The following is a 20472-nucleotide window of genomic DNA, read 5'->3' as shown; positions in this document are numbered from 1 at the left end:
TAAAGAGGGGCCAGGAATCAGAAGGTGAGCAAGCATTATAAATCTGTTTCCTGGTCCCTAACCTGTTAGATGGTGACATGACACGAGGTTCAGGGGTACTCAGCCTCCTGCTTCCCTCATTCATTGAGCATGTACTATGGGCCTGTCCTCAGGGAGGTGCTAGAGAAAGAGTAGAAATATCACAATCACTGCCCTGGCTTTTGGGGCCCCACAGATAGGTTAGGAGAGAGAGTGCAGACAGGAAACATCATATCCAGAGGTGACAAGTGCTGCTAAGTTGTAGGGGACATCCACAAAGTCCTCTTTGCACAGGGATGCTTGAGCTCCCAGGCATGGGAGTGGATCTACTACCTGAAGAGACTGCTCTGTGGCCAAGTGTGAAGGCTACAGCTGAGGGGTCACTGAGGATCTTTGGGTGTCAGGATGAGAGCAAGGCCTCAGATGGCAGGGAGTGAGTGGGGTAGGTAGGGGCCAGGGGGCAACGGGCAGAGGAATATGTCCGAATCACTGGTATGTGGCATGCCTGGGACCATAAGATCAGACTAATGAAAAGGGTCTCTGCCCCAGAAACTTACAGAAGGGGCAGTCCTGGGGTATTTGAAAAGATTGTTATCAAGTGGAGCCACACAGAAACGATTCCAAAGGAAGCAACTGAGTACACACAGTGGGCAGCATGAGGAGGGTTTGATAAGAGCCGTTTTCAGAGGGGAGGCTCTGGTGACAGCTGGACATTGTTATTGCTTTACAGAACCCTCGACACCCCAACCTTACGTTCTGAGGGGGTCTGGGCAGGGAGTTATGGAGAGCCCAAAGTGGTCAGGCTTGCCCCTCCTGTGTTTCTTTCTGGTAGTGTCACAAACCCAGTCCTAATGCACCCCTCCCCCGATGTGGCCTGCCCCCCACTAAGACTGGGTCTAGGGGACCAAAGTCAGGACTACAGTTTACAAGACCTTACCAAGCAAGGTCTCTGGGATATTCTGATTGTACCAGGCTGTAACTACAGGGATGGTCACTAGGGCAGCATGGTGACAAGTTGGGCATAGCCAAATGTCCCAGGCATGAAGCTGGTTGGGTGGGTTCTAGCCCACTCACATGAAGGAAAAATGGCAGCTGCTGAAGAAGCCAGTGATAGGAGGGCTCCAGAGGGCTCCAGAGGACACAGGGAACACAGAAAGTGGGGCAGCACAGCCACAAGAGAGCCATTCTAGTTAAACAACAAGCCAACACTGTGGTTGTGCTGACACAAGAACAGTCCAGAAGAAATCCAACCAGCTGTTAATAAAACATTTATTTCTGAGACTCATCACAGCCACTCCAATCTGCTTCACCTTCGACTGTCTTGCTCTATTTTGTTTCACAAGAAGCACATAATTTCTTTGAGGGTGATTGATTTAAAAATGCATTTATAGCTGTAAAAGAAGAACTAAAGCTGTGATTGGGGGGGGGGTGCGTATGAACAAAAAAGGATACCACTGTTCTTCCCCAACCACTATTTGGCAACTGCTCCAAGTTGATGGACAGTTACTGGGCAACTTCACCATGCCAGGTGCTGTTCAGGGCACTGACCAGCATAACTTACCCACAGAATGCTCACCATCAGCAAGAAGCCAGCAAAGCCTGGGTGGCAGTGCCATGCTAAAGGGATACAGTTGGTTATTACCCCAGAGGTTGCTAGGCAGCCTACTGCCACAGTGTCAACGGGGAGATTTACTGTCCACGTGGGCCTGTGCTCATCTTCTTCACCTGCTGACCAGGAGAACAGGACTCTAGGGATCACAGAGGACCCAAAGATAAGTCCTTCCCCAGAGTGGGCAGGGCTCTATGGCAGAGCAACAGAGAAGCCCAGGGCTCCTGTTGTTAACAGAAAAGTCCTGAGCAGGGAAGACAGGTAGATTTTCCTTCGTGCACCAAGTCAATGAGAGAGTTGAGGAGAGAAAGAACACGAGCATCACTCAGGCATATGAACTTGAAACCTCACATGTGAAAGTCCAATGTCTTATCCTTGTGTCACCTCCCAGGTGTCCAGGTACCAACGCTGACAAGTCCTGCTTGCCTGGATCATGAGATGAGAAACTTTTGATGCTAACCTGAGAAGCTAGAAGAGGGGGCAGGTGTCTAGGACAAAAGATGTGCACTGTGGGGACATAGGAATCCCATGTTTCAATAGCCCTGAGGCCTCTCAAGACCATGGGAAACTGTCAGATGACTCTGGATGTACAAATGGTCATCACAATGATTATTACCACAGTGTCTCCCTGGGCTGGGCACACACTCTGCAGAGCTGGGCTCCATGTCACCTCTCCACCGTCATGGGAAGTGAAGGCTGCTGTGGCAGGTGCCTGCTAACAGCAGCCCAGGATGGAGGCCTTCTTGCTCTCCTGGGTCTCTGTTGGACTTCCCTCCATTCCTATCAGGAGGGGGGAGAGTCAAGTTGGCATCAATTAGGCGCCTGAAGTTGACACCAGGGTCCCTTCCCCTTCGTGGTTCCCCCCTGGTAACTGAAGGTCAGAGTCCTGAGCCTGAACCCCTAAGTCTCTCATTCAGTACCTGGGTGAGTTGACACAGGCCAAAAGCCTGGGATACATTCTGGGTGGCATAACAGAGTAAGCAAAGGCATGAAGTAAAAGAACCAATGCCTGGACACCTCTGTGACATTCAGACAGCCCAGCCTGGTACCCAGAGGAGGCTATGGGGACAGCATCCTGGATATGGATTTGAGACAGAAAGCCCCGCTCCCCAGCCCCAGCCCACCACCTGTACGCACTGATGAGGTCTCCGTCGCCAACCTGGAGCCGCGCACTGCTCCTCCGCTCCAGGTCCTGCAGCACCGACTGCTCAAAGGCCAGGGAAGCTACTCGGCTGAAGAACGCCTTCACGTTCTCCCCTGTGGGCCCACAAGACAGCTGTGCCTCTCTGGCTGGTGTGGGCCACCCTGGTAATGGTGACAGTACCCATATGGGGTACTGTGTGGGGGTTATCTGGGGGAGCAGCACAACACAAGGCAAAGAACCTGCCAGTTTGGCTGTTCACCTGACTCCAACCTCCTTTCCACTCTGGACACCTGCCTCCAAATCCTGGAGAAGTTCCTCAGTGTCTGTGCTCCTGAAACTTTCAAGCACCTGGCCAATGGTTCCAGTTTCCACTATGCACACTGCCTTTGTGCAGTTAACAACCTATACAACTGTACAGGGCAGTCCTGTTTGACACACAGGGGTTCTGACAGGAAGGCAGGTCCTCTCAAGGTACTGGGGATGCCGTCAGGAAGAAGCAGAGGCACTACCACACTTTTGTGTTGGGCTGGAGACTGCTTTCACCTGAGGTATCTATCTTCCGCCAGTCCTTGGCCAGATGCCCACTATGGTCCCTTACTACTGGGGTGGCCCACTACTATGTTCTGAGCACCCAGAGATTCTGGGACCATTAAGCACTGGACATTGCAGACATTTCATTTCATCCCCCAAACACCAATGTATTCAAACCTGGTCTTTGCTTTCGTACATTTTTCCTTAGTGAACTCACATGGCTTTTGTGATTTAAATCATGTTTTCTTTTTTTTTCATTAAGAATAAACCAGGGGACCAGTGGGCATCAAGTTGAGCACATATACTGCCATGTGCAAAGGCCCAGATTTGAGCCCCTGCTTACTACCTGCAGTGGGGATGCTTCACGGACGGTGAAATAGGTCTGCAGGTATCTTATCTCCCTCTCCTGCTTTCTATCTCCCTCTCCTTCCTCTCAATTTCTCTCTGTTCTTTCCAACAAAATAGAAAGAAAAAAGGAAAAAAAAAAATGGCCACTGGGATCAAGTCCCAGAGGCAACCCTGGTAGCAAAATAAAAGGGTAAACCAAAGGGCTGGGTGGTGGTACACCTGGTAGAGCTCACAGGTGACCATGTGTGAGGGTCATGGTTCAAGCCCTTGGTCCCCCCTCTTACAGTGGGGAGGTAAGCTTCATGAACAGTGGGACAGTGCTAGTGCTGCAGGTGTCTCTTCTTTGTTTCTCTCCTTCTTTCGCTCTCCCTCTATAACCCTTGATCAGAAAAAGAGGGAAAAAAAAGGACTCCTGGGAGTGGTAGAGCTCACAGACACTAAACCCCAGCAATAACCCTGGTGGCAAATAATAATAGTGATGATGATGATGATAGACTGAGATAGAAAATATCACTCGGAGGGGCCGGCAGTAGTGCAGCGGATTAAATGCACATGGCACAAAGTGCAAGGACCGGCATAAGGATCCCGGCTCCGGCTCCCCACCTGCAGGGGGGTTGCTTTACAAGCAGTGAAGCAGGTCTGCAGGTGTCTATCTTTCTCTCCCCCTTTCTGTCTTCCCCTCCTCTCCCAATTTGTCTCTGTCCTATCCAACTACAATGACAGCAATAACAACAACAACAACAACAATAATAATAACGATAAACAACAAGGGGAAAAAATAACCTCCAGGAGCAGTGGATTTGTAGTGTAGGCACCGAGCCCCAGCAATAACCCTAGAGGTAAAGAAAATATCATCCTGCTTTCCAGAAGAGAATCAGAGGATCAGAGACACTGGGTATCTCACCCAGGGCTGAGACTAGTAGTGTTCTGTGGGGTGCAGGCAGTTCACTGATGGGAGACAGACTGGGTGGGATGCAGATGAGGGCTGAGGAGCTATGAGTGACATTTCAGTGTCATACTGATACCTGAGGAGAGGAAAGGAGTCCCAGTTACTGGGTCCTTCTACATGCTAGTTTAGGGCAGGAGGGTGCACAGATAACAGAGAATTGGGCTGTGTTTCTACCTCAGCTTACCACTTCCTCCCCTGTGACCCTGGAAGTAAATACACAGGGAGGAAATGAACCTACCTCACAGGTGGATGAGTTCCATTAGAGAAGATGGCATCCCACAAGAGGCCTGAGACAGCTCAGAGGGGAGAGCATGTGAATGCCATGCACAAGGCCCAGGTTCAAACCCTGGCACCATATGGGAATACCACAGTACCTGGAGAGCCTCTGGTGCTTTGGTGTCTCACTCTTTCTTTCTTTCTGTTTCTTGCTCTATGACTCCTTCCTTCTTTCCTTTCTTCTTTCCTTCCTTCCTTTCACCACCAGGGTTATTGCTGGCACTACACATTCACTGCTCCTGGCAGCCATTTTCCCCCTTCATTTTAATTGATAGATAGGACAGAGAGAAATTGAGAGTGGATGGGGAGAAAGAGAAGGAAGAGAGAAAGACACCTGCAGATCTTCACTTCTTGTGAAGTGTACCCACTGCAGATGGGAAATGGGAGCTCAAACCCTTGCATGGTTCCTTGCATGGGTACTTAAGCACAGTACTATGTGTGCTTAACTGGGTGTGCCACTGCTTGGCTCCACTTTATGATTCTATTTGAATGAAAAAGCGGCCTAGAAGCATACACACGGAGCCCTGGTTCTGCCAAAAAAGGGGGGTGGCAGGTGGTGGCACACCTGCTTGAGTGTACATGTTACAATGTGCAAAGATGGAGTTCAAGCCCCAAAGCTTCATGAGTGGTGAAGCAGGGCTGCAGGTGTCTGTTTTTCTCCCTCTCTGTTTCCCGATCCTCTCAGTTTCTGGCTGTCTCTATGCAATCAATCAATCAATCAATCAATCAATGATTTTTTAAAAAATGAAGAAAGAAAAAAGAAAGAGCATGGAAGCTTAGGTCCAGGTGTCACTATGTCTCCTGCCCATGAAGTAAGGTTCCCAGGATCCTCTTTGGCAATGAGAGGGTCACCAGCACAGCTGAGCTGAGACAGATTCATGCTCAAAGGAACTGCAGAAGCCCCCTGGCTTGCCCCCATCATTGTGGTACTCCTGTAGCTACTCACCTGTCTTGGCTGACACTGACCAATACTCAGCCTGCATCTCCTTGGCCAGGCGTACAGCCTCTGCTTCCACCTGCTCGCACGCTGCCCCTGACTGGGAGAAGTGGCCCTCCTGACCCAGCTCCCTGGGCTGCCTCCAGGGAAGTGCCTGGGGGAGCAGCTGCCTGCTGTGCCACCTCCCTCCCCATCTCCTTGGCTAGACAACCCAAGTTCCAGGGCCTGGCAGATGGTAGAAGGGGAACCCTCAGGTGGTGGGGGGGCAGGGGAAGATGAGACCCCAGCCCTCCTTCTAGTGTCCCTAATTTTCATCTCTAGAGCCTGTAAGCTCCAAATCCTTCTGGGCATGTCAGTGCCACCCCTCACCCCACCCTTGCTGCTCAAGTTTGGGCTGAAAGCAGCAACGTTTTCCCTCCAGCTCTGCTCTGCTCTGCTCTGCTCACCAGAAGGTCCTTCTTGGTCCCCACGAGGAACACAAAGCAGGAGCCTGGTTCATTCTCCCTCAGCGCATCTTCCAGCCACTGCCTACAATACATATAATCAGGGTTGAGGCAGAGAGATACCACCACCCTCCCACCTAAAATGAAAGACCAGGAGACAGACTCTGTTCCCCCAGGGGTGGCAATGCAGAGCCAGGAGAGGGCACAGGGAGCTGCATTGGTGGGGTTTCTGCTGGGCTTGCAGGGGTAGAGGAGTATGGAAAGGAGAGAAAACTGACCAGGGAGGTGAAGATCCATTGCTTATTCTGCTTCTGCCTGGGATCTGGGGTCCACTGGGGGAAGGGATGGACTTCTAGAAGTTGGAACCATCAGCTCATGGGTTTTGGTAGATGCTGGGTCTGAATGTCCCAATCAAAGTGAGGTGAAAAGGGCTCTGGTGTACTAGCTAGCTGGCTCCCAGCAGAAGCAGGCCAGAGCCTCAAAAATGGTCAAGCAGTCAGCTCTCGTGTCCAGGTCTCTGCCCAAAACAGCTACTACATGACCATGGCTCTTCAGATAAGACTAGTTATATGACTGGCAGGCCTGGGGCAATGTGAGAATGAGTGGTTCCTCATCTAAAATTGATTGAAGCTTCCAGATGGTGGTGGGAGAGTATTCAAGGAAGAGCAGGCCCTTCTGAGCTTAGGACCCCATCCCGCTCCCATTCCCCCTACCAAAGAGTGCACTGGCAGGACCCTGAGGTGACCCTGCTTTCAACACATGAGCCCCACTTATGAGGGATAGCTTGAGGATTGGGAAACAGCTCACTGAGTAGAGGACAGAGTTTATCATATATGAAGACTTGACTTCGAATCCGCAGCCACCACATGGGAGTACCATGGAGAGGGGAAGTGGTGGAACAGTGCTGTGGTCTCTCTCTCTCTCTCTCCCTCTGTTTCTCTATCTCTCCCTTCCCTACTATCTAAAAATAAGAGTTCATCAGGAGAGGTGGAATTGTCTAGGGATGGTGCCCCAGAGATAACCCTGGTGATGAGAGAGAGAGAGAGAGAAGAAGAAGAAGAAGAAGAAGAAGAAGAAGAAGAAGAAGAAGAAGAAGAGGAAGAGGAAGAGGAGGAGGAGGAGGAGGGGAAGGATAGGATAGGATAGGATAGGATAGGATAGGATAGGATAGGATAGGATAAAAAAAAGGTTAAGAAAGGAAGAAAAAGGTGACTGGCCTATAGTTGACCTATGCACAGTCAGTCCTGAGAAGTGAACCAGCCACTTGCAGCTACTATCCAGAGTCCAATCCACCAGTCTGGTTCTGGGGAACCCTCCCAGGCAGCTTCTTGAGAGCAGGGCTGTGGCATCCCAGACTTGCCTGGTGTGCTCCAGAGTCTGCATGTCAGAGAGGTCAAAGGCCGTGATGATCACTGTGCGCATGGGTTAAAGTCAAGAGCTGGTTAAACACAGATTGAAGGGGTGAGGCTTCCCTCAGGCACCTCCCTGTGCTGTGCTGTTCTGGCCCCTCAGGCACTCCACCCTAAGCGAGGTTAAGATGCAGACATGCCCTGGCTGTCACTGGGTACCCATCTCACTCCTTACTGACTCACACCCAGCGGCCCAGGCACAAGGGGAAAGGCGAATCTGTATGCTCCCATTTTCCAATCTCCCCTCTGCCACACATGGCTAAGGGGGTTCGGTGAGGGCCTTAACAACTGAGAGTCTCAGATCTGTAAAACAGTGAGGATGCTGCTGCCAGCTTTTTTACAAGCCTCCCCCGTCCCTTCCTTTCTTCTTTCCTTCCTTCTTTCCCTGTCTCCTTCCCTCCCTCCCTTCCTTTCTTCCTTCCTTGTCTTTTCCTTTCTTTCTTCCTTTATTTATTTATTTTTTTACCAGAGCAATGCTAAGCTCTGGCTTATGGTGGTACTAGGGATTGAACCTGGGACCTTGGAAGCTCAGGCATGAAAAGTGTTTTTGCATAACCATTATGCTATCTCCTCAGCTCCTGTTTTCCACTATTTCTCACTATTTGAGACTAGCTTCGGATACTCTGGTCTGTCCTCTCATCTCTTCTCACAGAAAGCTCTTTCTGTGTTCTTCCTGGGAAGGTATGATTAGACTTAAGTGTTTATTCTGATGCCTGCTGATTAGGGTGTCTGTGCCAATCACAGACCACCTATGAGCCAGTCCTCTGGAGGTTCAGTACCTCTTCTCCCTTCTGGAGTCCACTCTACTCTTCTAGACAAGCACTTCCCTTTCTGAGTATCTTTCTGAGATGAACACCAGTCCTGGGACTTAGGGGAAGCTCCTTGCTGCATGTGGCTGAAGAACCCACCATTGCCATGACATAGCTACTCACCTTGGGCACCCCGGTAATAGGCGGATGCAATGCACTTGAACTTCTCCTGCCCTGCAGTGTCCCAGCTGTGCAGTAACAGGGAAAGAGAAACACAGAAGGCCAGATTAAGCAACAGCAGTGACCTGAGTCAGCAGGTTAGTGGACCATAGGTGGGCAGACCCAAGGGCAGTGCCAGTGCATGGGCTTTAGTAAATGCCTACTGTGTGGCCAGGTGGCGGCATACCTGGTTAAGCACACACATTACAGTGCTTAAGGACCCAGGTTCAAGTCCCTGGTCTCCACCTGCTGGGGGGAAAGCTTTAGTAGTGATGAAGCAAGTCTACAGGTATCTCTCTCTTTCCCTCTCTACCTTTCCCCTCTCAATTTCTCTCTGTCTCTTTCCCTCTCTATCTCCCCCTCTCAATTTCTCTCTGTCTCTTTCCCTCTCTATCTTCCCCTTCTCAATTTCTCTCTGTTATATCCAATAACAAAAAAATAAAAATAAAATAAATATTTTGATCCTGGTTCTAGCCCCTGGCTCCCCACCTGCAGGAGGGTTGCTTCACAAGTGGTGAAGCAGGTCTACAGGTGTCTATCATTCTCTCTCTCTATCCCTCCCTCCCTCCCTCCCTCTCAGTCTGTCTTCCCCTCCTCTCTCGATTTCTCTCTGTCCTATCCAGCAACAATAACAAGGGCAAGAAAATGTGGGGAAAAAATGGCCTCTAAGAGTGGTGGATTTGTAGTACAGGCACCAAACCCTAGTGATAACCCTAGAGGCAAAAAAAAAAAAAAAGTAAATGCCTACTGTGAGTTAGTTACCCCCACCCATCCCCCTGAGTCCTTATGAACTGTTCCTAGGGTGCCCTATGGGGGGGAAACCCCTGAATGCACCATGTCTTTGAGTCTCCAGGCTGGGCTGCCAGATGTGACTCTCATACTTGCTCATGTGTGACAGGGGTATGGGTTCACCTTTCACTCTGGAACAAAGGGGACACAGGTGGTGGTAGTGGTGGTGGTGGTGGTGGGAAGAGGTTGTCTAACAGGTTTGCATCTCCTGAGACACTCTAATCAGTTAGTTCTGACTCACTGGAGAAGCTGAGCCCTGGTTCCATGAAAAAGAATTCAGCAAGTGATTAGTGATGCCTGCCATGGACAAAGTATAGCAGAGGGGGCATACATGCTGAGACCTACTCACCCTATCTGATAAGCTAGGTAAGAGGAAAATGTGGAAAGGTGAGTCTAAATGAAAACCTATCCCCCTTTCAAGTCAAACAACCAAAAATTTAACTTTTCTTAGGGCATTAAAAAATAAAGTCATGAATAAGACATCAATGGTCTGCAACTTTTTCAAGCGATGCAGTCTGATGCCAAACCTTGGGGCTATATTTTTTATTTGTTTATGCCTCTAGGGTTATGGCTGGGACTTGGTGCCAGCACTACAAATCCACTGCCCCTGGTGGCCACTTTTTAAATTTATTTGACAGAACAAAGAGAAATTGAGAGAGGAGAGGGAGATAGAGAGGGAGAGCAAAAGATAGACACCTGCAGACTTGCTTCACTGCTTGTGAAGCATTCCCTCCGTAGGCTTGAACCCAGATCTGTCCTCAAATCCTTAAGCTTACTACTATATGTGCCTTAAGCTTACTACTATGTGTGCTTAACTAGGTGCACCACCACCCGGCCCCTCTAGTCTTTCATTTTCAAAGATAATTCTGGGTAGGAAACTCGGAAGGTGGCCTTGTGGTAAAGCTCGATGGCTGGCTGGCAGTGGTCCCAAAGTAAGACAATGAAAAATGAGTCAGAACAGTGTCCATGTTTTTCCCCATCCTGTAATTAGATATTCAACTACAAGGTACCGTGTGAGCCCAGCCACAAACCGCTCTGCATAGCTCCACCTAGATTGCCCCCACCAGCTTTCTGTTCATCTCTACCTTCCTGGCTCCAGAGTTCTTTAGTGTCACAGCTTTGCATTTTCACAAACTCTTCTGGTCTAAGTCTGTACGATCCTTTCAGCAAGATTTGCAGTGCTATTGGCTTCAGGACTGCATGAAGGGTGAGGGGGTAGGGTGAGGTGGGGAGGGGGAGGGTATCATCCTCAAAGAAGGGGTATGGCCTTGGCTATTAGGAGATAAGGTTCACAAAAGGGTGAGCTCCATCTTGATTAGCAATGAGCCCATGGAGGACTGAATAACTAAACCAGAGGTGCCAGCATGCATCCAGGGGAGGAGAAAAGAGAAGGGAACCAGGACAGAGGCCTGGTGAAGGGAAGGGGGTGGAGCAGGGGCAGTCTTGCAGGAGAACAAGGAAGGGGGAAGTCATTCAGACAAGGGCAGGGTTGGAGGCCCAGGCAGATCCAGAGCATGCTCCAGGTGCCAGAAGAGAGAGGAGGCCCACACCTGAGTTCTTCTGGGAAAGACTGGCCCAGGGGAGAGACTCCAGGCTGTTCTAAGAGAAACTGGATTGGTGAGGTGAGGGGGGGCAGGGCGGGTGGTCATGGCCAATGGGACACTGAGAGGCAGAAGCAATGTGTCCTGGCAGGGAAGATAGCAGACAGGCAGAAAGACAGACAGATGAAAAATGAGGAGGGTGAGAGTGTCAGATCAGAGGAAGCCAGGAACCTGGCACACAGATTCTGTTTTTGTCCCCATCTTCAAGATGAGGACAGTGGCACAGAAATCTGTGGCCAGTGGCCACCATTCGAGCTTGGCAGGTGGAATCACGGAGAGCCAGGCAGGGGCAAGGGAGCCAGAGGAGTTGGAGGGTAGGGGTGAGGCAGGGGTATCAGGGAAGGATGGGGTGGGTACTTGTCCATCAGTGCATCAGGGCCTGGGAAGCCAGGCTTCACACACCCATCCAGACACTGCTGGTCCAAGACCTCCCTCGAAAACTTGGCTAAGCCCTCCCACAGGGCCACACAGAGGGACAACAAGGGGGGACAAGAAAGCAACTCACATCTGAAGGCTATAGGGGATCCCCGCAATCTCGAAGCGCTCAATTTCAAAATCCACCCCAATAGTTGCCTTGTAGTCTCGGTCAAAGGCATTCTTGCAAAACCTGGAACCAGGCAGGAAATCAGTCAGAGAGGCTGTGGGCAGAAGCTTCATTCATAGCAGTGAAAGTCCAAAGGGCAAGGAAAAGGTCTTGGCTTTTCCCACAGGAAATGCTAAGGAGCTGATGGGCCAGGGAGACAGACCACTGATGATTGAGCCCCAAATAATCTTTGCAGGGAAAGAGAGGCTGCAACCAACAGCAACAGCAGGAAATTCATTCATAGGGAGGTGTTAACTTGGGGTCCCAATGGGGCAGAGTGACAAATGGACAGCCTCTTGAGACCTCCCCCTCTCTGTCTGACTCCTACCACCTCCCCAAGTTCTTATTCTATGTGTGATTCCTAGTAGCCACACAATGGTATCTGGGCCTCCCAGAAAAAGTGAGATTGACAGGTGCTGGCTGGCGTACCTGTGAATCAGGCTGGTCTTGCCCACGTAGAGATCACCCAGGACAACCACCTTGGAGAGTCTGAGCCTGGCAGGGATATGTCCAAATTAATCTCTCTCTCTCTCTCTCTCTCTCTGATAGAAATTGAGATTGAAGGGGGAGATGGAGGAGAAGAAAAAAAATGAGAGAGACAATTTTACCACTCATGAAGTGTCCATCCTACAGATAGGGACCAGGGACTTGAACCTGAGTCCTTGTGAACTGTAATGGGTGCTCTTAACCAAGTACTCCACAATCTGATCTCCAGATTACTCTGGTGAGGGGTGTCACAAGGGCACGTGCTCAAGTCCTTCATTTCCTGCACTTTACACCCGTGAGTCATCTCACATCCTAGACAGGAGATGGGCCACCTGATGGGCAACTGAGCCCCCAGCTTTGGCCTCTTGTCCCCATCTTTATACCCCTGAACCTGCTGGAGTCATGTTCTTATTTAAAGAATTAGGGATGTGGTGAATGGGGAAATAGTTGAACTTTTAAGTGTTAAACTTGTATGTCTGAGGTTCTTGGTTGGATCCCCACCACCACATATACGAGATTGATGTTCTGCATTCATTCTCCCTTTCTCTTTCATTCCCTTTCTGACTCATGTGAAACTCTCCTTCATATGTATAAGGAAAGCAGATCTTAAAAAAAAAAAAAAGAGGGGCTGGGCAGTGGTGTGCTCTGTAGGGTGCACCAGATGCCACCTGCAGGGGGCAAGCTTTATGAGTAGTAGAAGAGTGCTACTGGTGTCTGCCATTCTCTCTCCCTCTCTATCTCTCCATTTGACATGGAGAAAGGAGGGGGTTATCTTTTGGGAGCAGTGGACTTTAGTAGGCTCAAAAAGCCCCTCAAGCCACACTCTTCCCCCCCCCAAAAAAAAAGAAGAAAGGGAGAAAGAAAGAAAGAGAAAACACTAAGCAGAACTTGGACTGGAGTTGGTGTATTGCACAAAAGTAAAAGACTCTGGAGTGGGTGAGGGGGAGAGTTCAGGTTCTGGAACATGATGGCAGAGGACTTAGTGGGGGTTGTATTGTTATGTGGAAAACTAAGAAATGTTATGCATGTACAAACTATTGTATTTACTGTTGACTATAAAACATTAATCCCCCAATAAAGAGATTTAAAAAAGAAGAAAGAAAGGAAGAAAGAAAGAAAGAAAGAAAGGTGGGGGGGGGGGAAGTAGGCAGGCAGGCAAGCAGGCAGTAACCCACCGTAAGCCCCACATGCCAGCAGAGGCAGTCAAGACAGGAGTAGGACAGACACAGCTCTAGTCCTTACACTAGGCCTCCAGACTGGCAAACTCATAAGCTTATGAGTTAAACATGGTAAGCCTGGGTGGGGTACTCTGCCAGCCCAGGTTTCAAGGCAAGGGTAGTTGGGGGAGGGCAGACAAGGACCCCCAGAGGACCTGAGTACAGTAGGATAAACTCTCAGTCACTTTCAGGCCTGTATCAACTCTTTCCCACTCTCCACACCCTGACCCCCCACCAACACTCACCCAACAGTACCCGTATTCCTGCGCTGACAGGCCACGCTGACTTGCCCATGGAAATGCTCTTTGAGCTGCAGGCAGGCCTCGGGGGTGTACCACTGGAAACACACAGACAGACAGACAAGCATATGATCCACGGAAGCCGTAGCTCCACCACTGAGGCAGGCTATGACAGTAAGCTGAGCTCCCAACAGCCCCTCACCCCCCTGCCCTCATTAGCTTTCCCTGACCCTTTTGTTACTCCTCATCTTGGCATCAAGATTCCTGAGGCCTGTTGATCCCAGGGAGGAGGAGTGGGGACCAGGTCAGACCAAAGAGCCCAAGAGGGTCTCCCCTGGAGTGGCCCTGTTCTTTCTCCCTGAGCCTCTTGGGATCAGACAAGGGATGAATTTATAAGGTGATGTAAAGTGAACTGTAGGCTCCCAGATCCTCCCTTTTTTTTTTTTTTTTTTTTATCTAGACCTCACTATTTTTTATCTAGAGATTGAACGGTAGAGCGGTTGAGAGAGAATGTGAAAGGGATCATAGCACCAAAGCTTCCTTTGATGCAGTGGGGGCTGGGCTCAGAGAAATGGAGAGAGGAGGGGAAGACAGAGGGGGGAGAGAATGATAGACACCTGCATACCTGCTTCACCACCTGTGAAGCAATTCCCCTGTAGATGGGAAGCTGGGGGCTTGAACTGGGATCCTTATGCCGGCCCTTGTGCTTTGTGCCACCTGCGCTTAATACGCTGTGCTACCACCCGACTTCCAAGAATAATTTTATTGGGGGATCAGTGGTTTACAATATGATTGTTGACACTTGGTACAATGTCACATACATGGCCAAGCAGCACATTATTCAAGTGTGCTATTTCTCTGGCTCCATCTGATGCCACTTTGGCCTTAAAAAATATGCCTGTCGGAGCATGGACAATGTCTCGGATGGCATTTTATTGGGCAGAAGAACTGGGCAGTAGCTTAAGAGCAGAGGCTCTGGATCAGGATGATCTGTGTCCACCCCTAGCTGCTGTGTGAGGCTAGGTAGCTGCTCAGTGTCTCTGAACTTCAAATTCTGTATTTTGTAAAACCTCTGCCAATTGGGGGATAAACGAGATGTAAAAACATCAATGTAGAAGCCAAACAGTAGCACACCCAGTTGAGATCACACATTACTATGCACAAGGCCCCAAGTTCAAGCCCCTGCCTCCCACCTGCAGGGGGGGGGGACACTTCACAGTGAAGCAGGTCTGCAGGTGTCTCTGTCTCTGTCTCTCTCTTTCTTTTTAATTTTTAATATTTAGTTATTCCTTTTTTGTTTCTCTTGTTGTTTTATTGTTGTAGTTATTATTGTTGTTGTTATTGATGTCTTTGTTGTTGGATAGGACAGAGAGAAATGGAGAGAGGAGGGGAAGATAGAGAGGGGGAGAGAAAGACAGACACCTGCAGACCTCCTTCACCACTTGTGAAGCGACTCCCCTCCAGGTGGGGAATCGGGGGCTCGAACTGGCATTCTTACGCCCCATCCTTGCTCTTTGCACCATATGCACTTAACCCTTTTTTAATTTTTAAATGTTTTATATTAGCTTTATTTATTTATTGGATAGAGACAGCCAGAAATTGAGAGGGAAGGGTAAGATATAGAAGGAGAGAGACAGAGAGACACCTGCAGCCCTGCTTCACCACTCATGAAGCTCTCCCCCTACAGGTGGGGACCAGGGACTTGAACCTGGATCCTTTCGCAATGTAACATGTGTACTCAACCAGGTGCGCCACCACCTGGCCCCTCTTTTTTTAATTTTTAAAAAATATTTTTATTTATTTATTATTGGATCTAGACAGAGAGAAATTGAGAGGAGATGGGGGGGGTAGAGAGGGACAGAGACAGAGAAATATCTGCAGCCCTGCTTTACTACTTATGAAGCTTTCCTCCTACAGGTAGAATTAGGGACTTCAACCTGGGTCCTTGGACACTATAATGTGAATGCTTAACTAGATATGCCACTGCCTGGCCCTCCTCTCCCTCTCTATCTCCCCATCCTCTCTTATTTTTTTTTTTCTGTCCTATCAAATATAATAGAAAGGAGAAAAAAGAAAAAAAGGAAAAATGGCCCCTGGGAGTAGTGGATTTATAGTGCTGGCACTGAGTCCCAGCAATAACTCTGGTGGCAATAAACAAACAAACAAACAAACAAAACCAGTAGAGCCAGTTTGGTACATCGAGTGCTCAGCAAATGTTTGTGGCTATTAAGCTGCCATGACACATGCTGAATGCACATGTGCTGTAAATTTTAGGGGGGGGGGAAATGGTATTAAATTAAAGATGACCATCATGTTGTGCTACTAGGTTGGCCAAGATTTAGGCATGGATTGTGGCAAGCCCACAGGGAGGAGGCTTTGGAGACTGCTGCTGAATTAAATGGCTAAAGCAGGCCCATGTTTGTTGAAGAGTAAGCAATCATGAGAAAGATCCTGCATTTTCCATTCACGTTGGGGCCTGGTCTAAGCATGGTGGCCATTGGAGGAATCCTGCCCCTTTGGACAAATTGGAGATATGTAGTAAGGCTGGCTGGGAAGGAAGTCTGAGTTGATTTTTTGTTCCTCCAGGGTTATTGCTGGAGCTCAGTGCCTGCACCATGAATCCACTGCTCCTGGAGGCTATTTTTCCCCTTTTGTTGCCCTGGTTGTTTTTTATTGTTGTAGCTATTACTATTGTTTGTATTGCTGTCATTGTTGTTGGATAGGACAGAGAGAAATGGAGAGAGGAGGGAAAGACAGAGAGGGGGAGAGAAAGAGAGATACCTGCAGACCTTCTTCATCGCCCGTGAAGCAACTCCCCTGCAGGTAGGGAGCCGGGGGCTCTAACCCGGATCCTTACGCTGGTCCTTGTGCTTTGTGCCACGTGCGCTTAACCCACTGCGCTACCGCCTGACTCCCTTGAGTTGATTTTAAAAACAGGGACAGAGAAGTACATGGCATAGAGAGAAGAACTTGCCTAGCTGACTGCCAGTCTCACGTCTCAAGTGATATGACCCCGAGATGCAGGATAAACTTGGCTATCAGTGACCTCTGACCCCTGACTGCCAGAGGGAAGAAGGTAGAATCTCATTTTTTGTGAATGATAGGAGGGTTGCCCAGACGGTCTCTTAGGATAGGGGAAAGTTGAAGATCTGGAGTCAGATCTGTTGGGACAGCCAGGTCTAGTCCCAACTCTACCTCGCCCAGCCCTGGGACGTCAGGCAGCCCTCTGTACCTCTGGGAGCCTTGTTGTCCTGCTCTGCAAATGGGTCATCCAACTCAGGAGACCTGGGCCGCATTGTGTCATCCTGCACCCCCTCCTTTTGGCTCATTAAACACCAGCTTTTGTCACTCTGGGTACCACTTTCAAGCTCTACAGAAAGCAGCTGCAGAAAAGGCAATGAGATGGAAAACCCTGGGGAAAACCCTGGGGGAATTGCTCCAAAACGGAGGCACCCAAGCTTTCTCTGTGGGTGTGTAGAGGGAGGAGGTAGGAGAGAGAGACATTGAGAAGGAATAGCTGCAGACTCCGAATGCCCAGAGCCTTGCCACTGGTTTTCTCCTTACTAACCTGGGAACAGAATTCAAAAGATGCAAAGGCCACTCCAAGAAGCTCCCCCACCCCCCAACGTCTGTCCTAAATCACATGAAGGCAACTACCTACACCAGACCTTCTGTATCCTTCCAGAGGTATTTTCTTTTTTTTTTTTTAATTTTTATATTTATTTATTTATTCCCTTTGGTTGCCCTTGTTGTTTTATTGCTGTTGTTATTGATGTTGTCATTGTTGGATAGGACAGAGAGAAATGGAGAGAGGAAGGGAAGACAGAGAGGGGGAGAGAAAGGCAGACACCTGCAGACCTGCTTCACTTTTTGTGAAGTGACTCCCCTGCAGGTGGGGAGCTGGGAGCTTGAGCCGGGTGCTCGAACTGGGATCCTCTTGCCGGTCCTCGCGCTTTGCGCCACCTGCGCTTAACCCACTGTGCTACCACCCAACTCCCCAGAGGTATTTTCTTTTAAATTTATTATTTCTTTATTATTGGATAGAGACAGAGAATTTGAAAGGGGGAGAGATAGAGAGGGAGAGAGACAGAGAGACACCTGCAGCTCTGCTTTACCACTTATGATGCTTTCCCCCTGTAGGTGGGGACCATGGGCTTGAACCCGGGTACATTCACTGTAGCTTGTGCACTTAACCAGGTGTGCCACTGCCTAGACCCTCCAAAGGTATTTTCAACATGTGTAAACAAACATTTCTTTTCTCCTTTCTCCCTCCCCTCCCCTTACATATGGGAGTGTGCTACACACACTGCTTTTCTCTTTGCATTTTCATTCATTTTATCTGGCCCTCACTGAACATCAGCAACTCATGAGGACACTGTCCTTGGGTCTGACCTCTGGCTTTATGGACTACTGCAATGCCTGGCCTGAAATGGCTGAAACCAAGGGTTGGGGTTACCTACAGTGTTAAGAGAATACTGTCCCACTATCCCCCTGCAGAAGTCGTATTGATTCGCATCCCATGCTACCATTAACCTTGAATTTATTATTACTATCATTATTTAGAGACAGCGAGGCACACGTGCGATGCACCACAGCACTGAAGCTTTCTTCAAAGTGATGGGAGCTTGACTCATGGCAAAGCAGTGCACTATCCAAGTGAGCTATTTCTCCGGCCCAGTACTGATTTTAATACAGATGGGAGGAAGCTGTGAACTTTAGCAGGACTTGAAAGCTGAGTGTGTGTGGGAGTCAGGAGATAGCACAGCAGGTTAAGCACAGGTGGCACAAAGCCCAAGGACCAGTGTAAGGAGCCTGGTTCGAGCCCCTGGCTCCCCACAAGTGGTGAAGCAGATCTGCAGGTGCCTGTCTTTCTTTCCCCTCTCTGTCTTCCCCTCCTCTCTCCATTTCTTTCTGTCCTATCCAACAACAACGACATCAATAACAATAATTATAACTACAACAATAAAACAACAAGGGCAACAAAAGGGAATAAGTAAATATATATAAAGAAAGCTGAGTGTGTGTGTGAGTGTGTGTGTGTGTGTGTGGTGGAGTGGGGTGGGGGGATCTCTGGGCTTATTATCAAGAAACTGGAATGCTGCTTTGATATTAGCAATAACAGTGGCCAGGAAGAACCCAGTGCAACACACACTTTATCAAGGATGATCCAGGTTCAAGCCCCCAGCACCATGCACAATAAATACCAACAGAAGCTTCAGGAACAGTGCTGTGGTATCTCGCCTGTCTCTCCCTCTCTGTTTCTATTTGAAATTAAAAGGAGGCACGGGGTGGGGTAGGGGGAGAATCCATTCTGATGGGATCATTGGAATCACACAAGCAAGAAGTTCTGGTATCAAAACAAAAACAGCAGCCAAGGTCCCAAGATGAGAAGAATATCCTTGTGAATTGCCAGTTCCGAGAGGTCATGTAACTTGTCTACAAACACACAGTGTAAAAACAATCAGAATTCAATTCAAAGAACTTTTTGTGACAAAGTGCTTGTTCTTAATCTCTATGTCACACTGCCTCCTGCTGTCACCTTTAACTTGTTGCAAGCCCACCTATAGGTCATAATCCATGCCAAATCTCCCAACTCAACAGCAATGGGCTGACACACACCCCGACCGCCACCACTAATTCACTAGCTTGGTTGTTCCCCAGTGCAGGTGGGGAAAGGAAGTGGTTCTGGTGTCAGGCACACACATCAAGAAACGGCCTAGTGAGTCTCTACCTTAGGGAAGCAGGTGATGATGCGGTCCCGGCTCACAGGGGGCCCCAAAGGCGTCAGGGAGGACCTCATCCTTCCAGAGTCCTGTGCGAAAGAGACTTGGGGAGTATGCAAATCCCTGGGGACTGTCTGTCAAGTTTCTGTCTAACTTTTTGGGCAGCTTTATTACTCTTTTATTTAGTTATTAGATAGAGGCAGAAAATTGAGAAGGAAGGGGATCTAGAGAAGGGGGGAAAGAGAGACCTGCATACTGCTACACCACTCGTCAAACTTCTCCCCTTGCAGATGGTTGGGTGGTGAGAGTGGTAGGGGGTGGGGCTGAACCTGGATCCCTGCGCATTGTAGCAAGTGCGCCCAACCAAGTGCAAAACAATGGGCCCCTTCAGTAGCTTTCGAACCAGGTTCCAACCTCCCTCTCTGTCAGAGAATCATCTAGACTCTAGGCTATCTTTCTCAATCCATAGGCAGCCTGGTGCTGGAAGCAGGAGTATGGGAAGGAGGTGGGTGCAAGCCTGCCTGGTTCTGCTTGTGTGTTCTGTCAAGTGATCAGCCAGCAGGTGACCTCTCTCTGATTTTACTAGGGGATGGGGGAGACGTGGCACAAAGGCTAGGCTTGTTTGGGAGATGAGGGAACAGACGTCTTAGGGGCTCCTACCCTGTTTCTGGGCTCTGGGTGGGCTGGGGGGGGGGGGGGCTTAGGATTCAGCTCACACTCCGACCAGAGCTGAGTCCTTATAGGACAATCTTGCAGCTCCTTCTCTGCACGAGGGTGGCCCTGCTGTCCTGGATCTAGCTCTCTTCTGGGAGGCATGAGGAAGCCCCGGGGCCCAGTTTTAGTTCCTGGCTGCGGGGAGGTGGGTGGGAACCCTGCACCCTCCCGCCCCCACCACCCCCCCTGCTTCCGGGTCGCGCCCACAGAGGATGGGGTGGAGTGAATGGTGGACTCACCGGTGGCAGAGGCCAAGGCTCACGGCAGGTCCGGGAGACCTAGGTTGGCAGGGCCCGGGAGGCGATCACCATGGCAACTAAGGCCGCGAGTGGCTGCGGGCTGCTGACAAGCCCTGGACGTCGGGGGGCGGAGCCGGGAAGAGGTTCTGGTGGAAAGAGTCCCACGGGCAGCCTGCGCCAGCGATCACTGTAGCAACCGGAGCCTCTGGGGAGTGGCGAGAGAGGGGCTGACTCGCGACCCCCAGGGAT

The 20472-nt window shown here is 49.7% G+C and overlaps 1 protein-coding gene across 9 annotated transcripts; it reads right to left on the bottom strand.

Moving 5' to 3' along the window:
• Positions 1 to 1270: 1270 nt before the first annotated feature.
• Positions 1271 to 20435, bottom strand: RAB36 (RAB36, member RAS oncogene family). Of its 9 annotated transcripts, none has more exons than XM_060193321.1 (11): positions 20224 to 20435; positions 19279 to 19359; positions 13554 to 13645; positions 12035 to 12100; positions 11528 to 11629; positions 8597 to 8661; positions 7612 to 7667; positions 6259 to 6336; positions 5822 to 5912; positions 2752 to 2884; positions 1271 to 2407 (listed from the first exon to the last, which is right to left on the bottom strand). In XM_060193321.1, the coding sequence occupies exons 2-11, from the start codon at positions 19345 to 19347 to the stop codon at positions 2308 to 2310; spliced, it is 852 nt and encodes a 283-aa protein (XP_060049304.1). In that variant the 5' UTR covers positions 19348 to 19359; positions 20224 to 20435; the 3' UTR covers positions 1271 to 2307. The 9 variants fall into 9 exon arrangements, with proteins under 9 accessions (XP_060049304.1, XP_060049306.1, XP_007528854.1 ...); XM_060193323.1 differs by having other exon boundaries at positions 2755 to 2884; XM_007528792.3 differs by having other exon boundaries at positions 2765 to 2884.
• Between the last annotated feature and the right edge of the window lie 37 nt (positions 20436 to 20472).

The sequence above is a fragment of the Erinaceus europaeus genome, chromosome 6, assembly GCF_950295315.1.
Source record: "Erinaceus europaeus chromosome 6, mEriEur2.1, whole genome shotgun sequence".
Classification (NCBI taxonomy): Eukaryota; Metazoa; Chordata; class Mammalia; order Eulipotyphla; family Erinaceidae; genus Erinaceus; species Erinaceus europaeus.
This window is presented reverse-complemented; position numbering and strand designations above follow the sequence as displayed.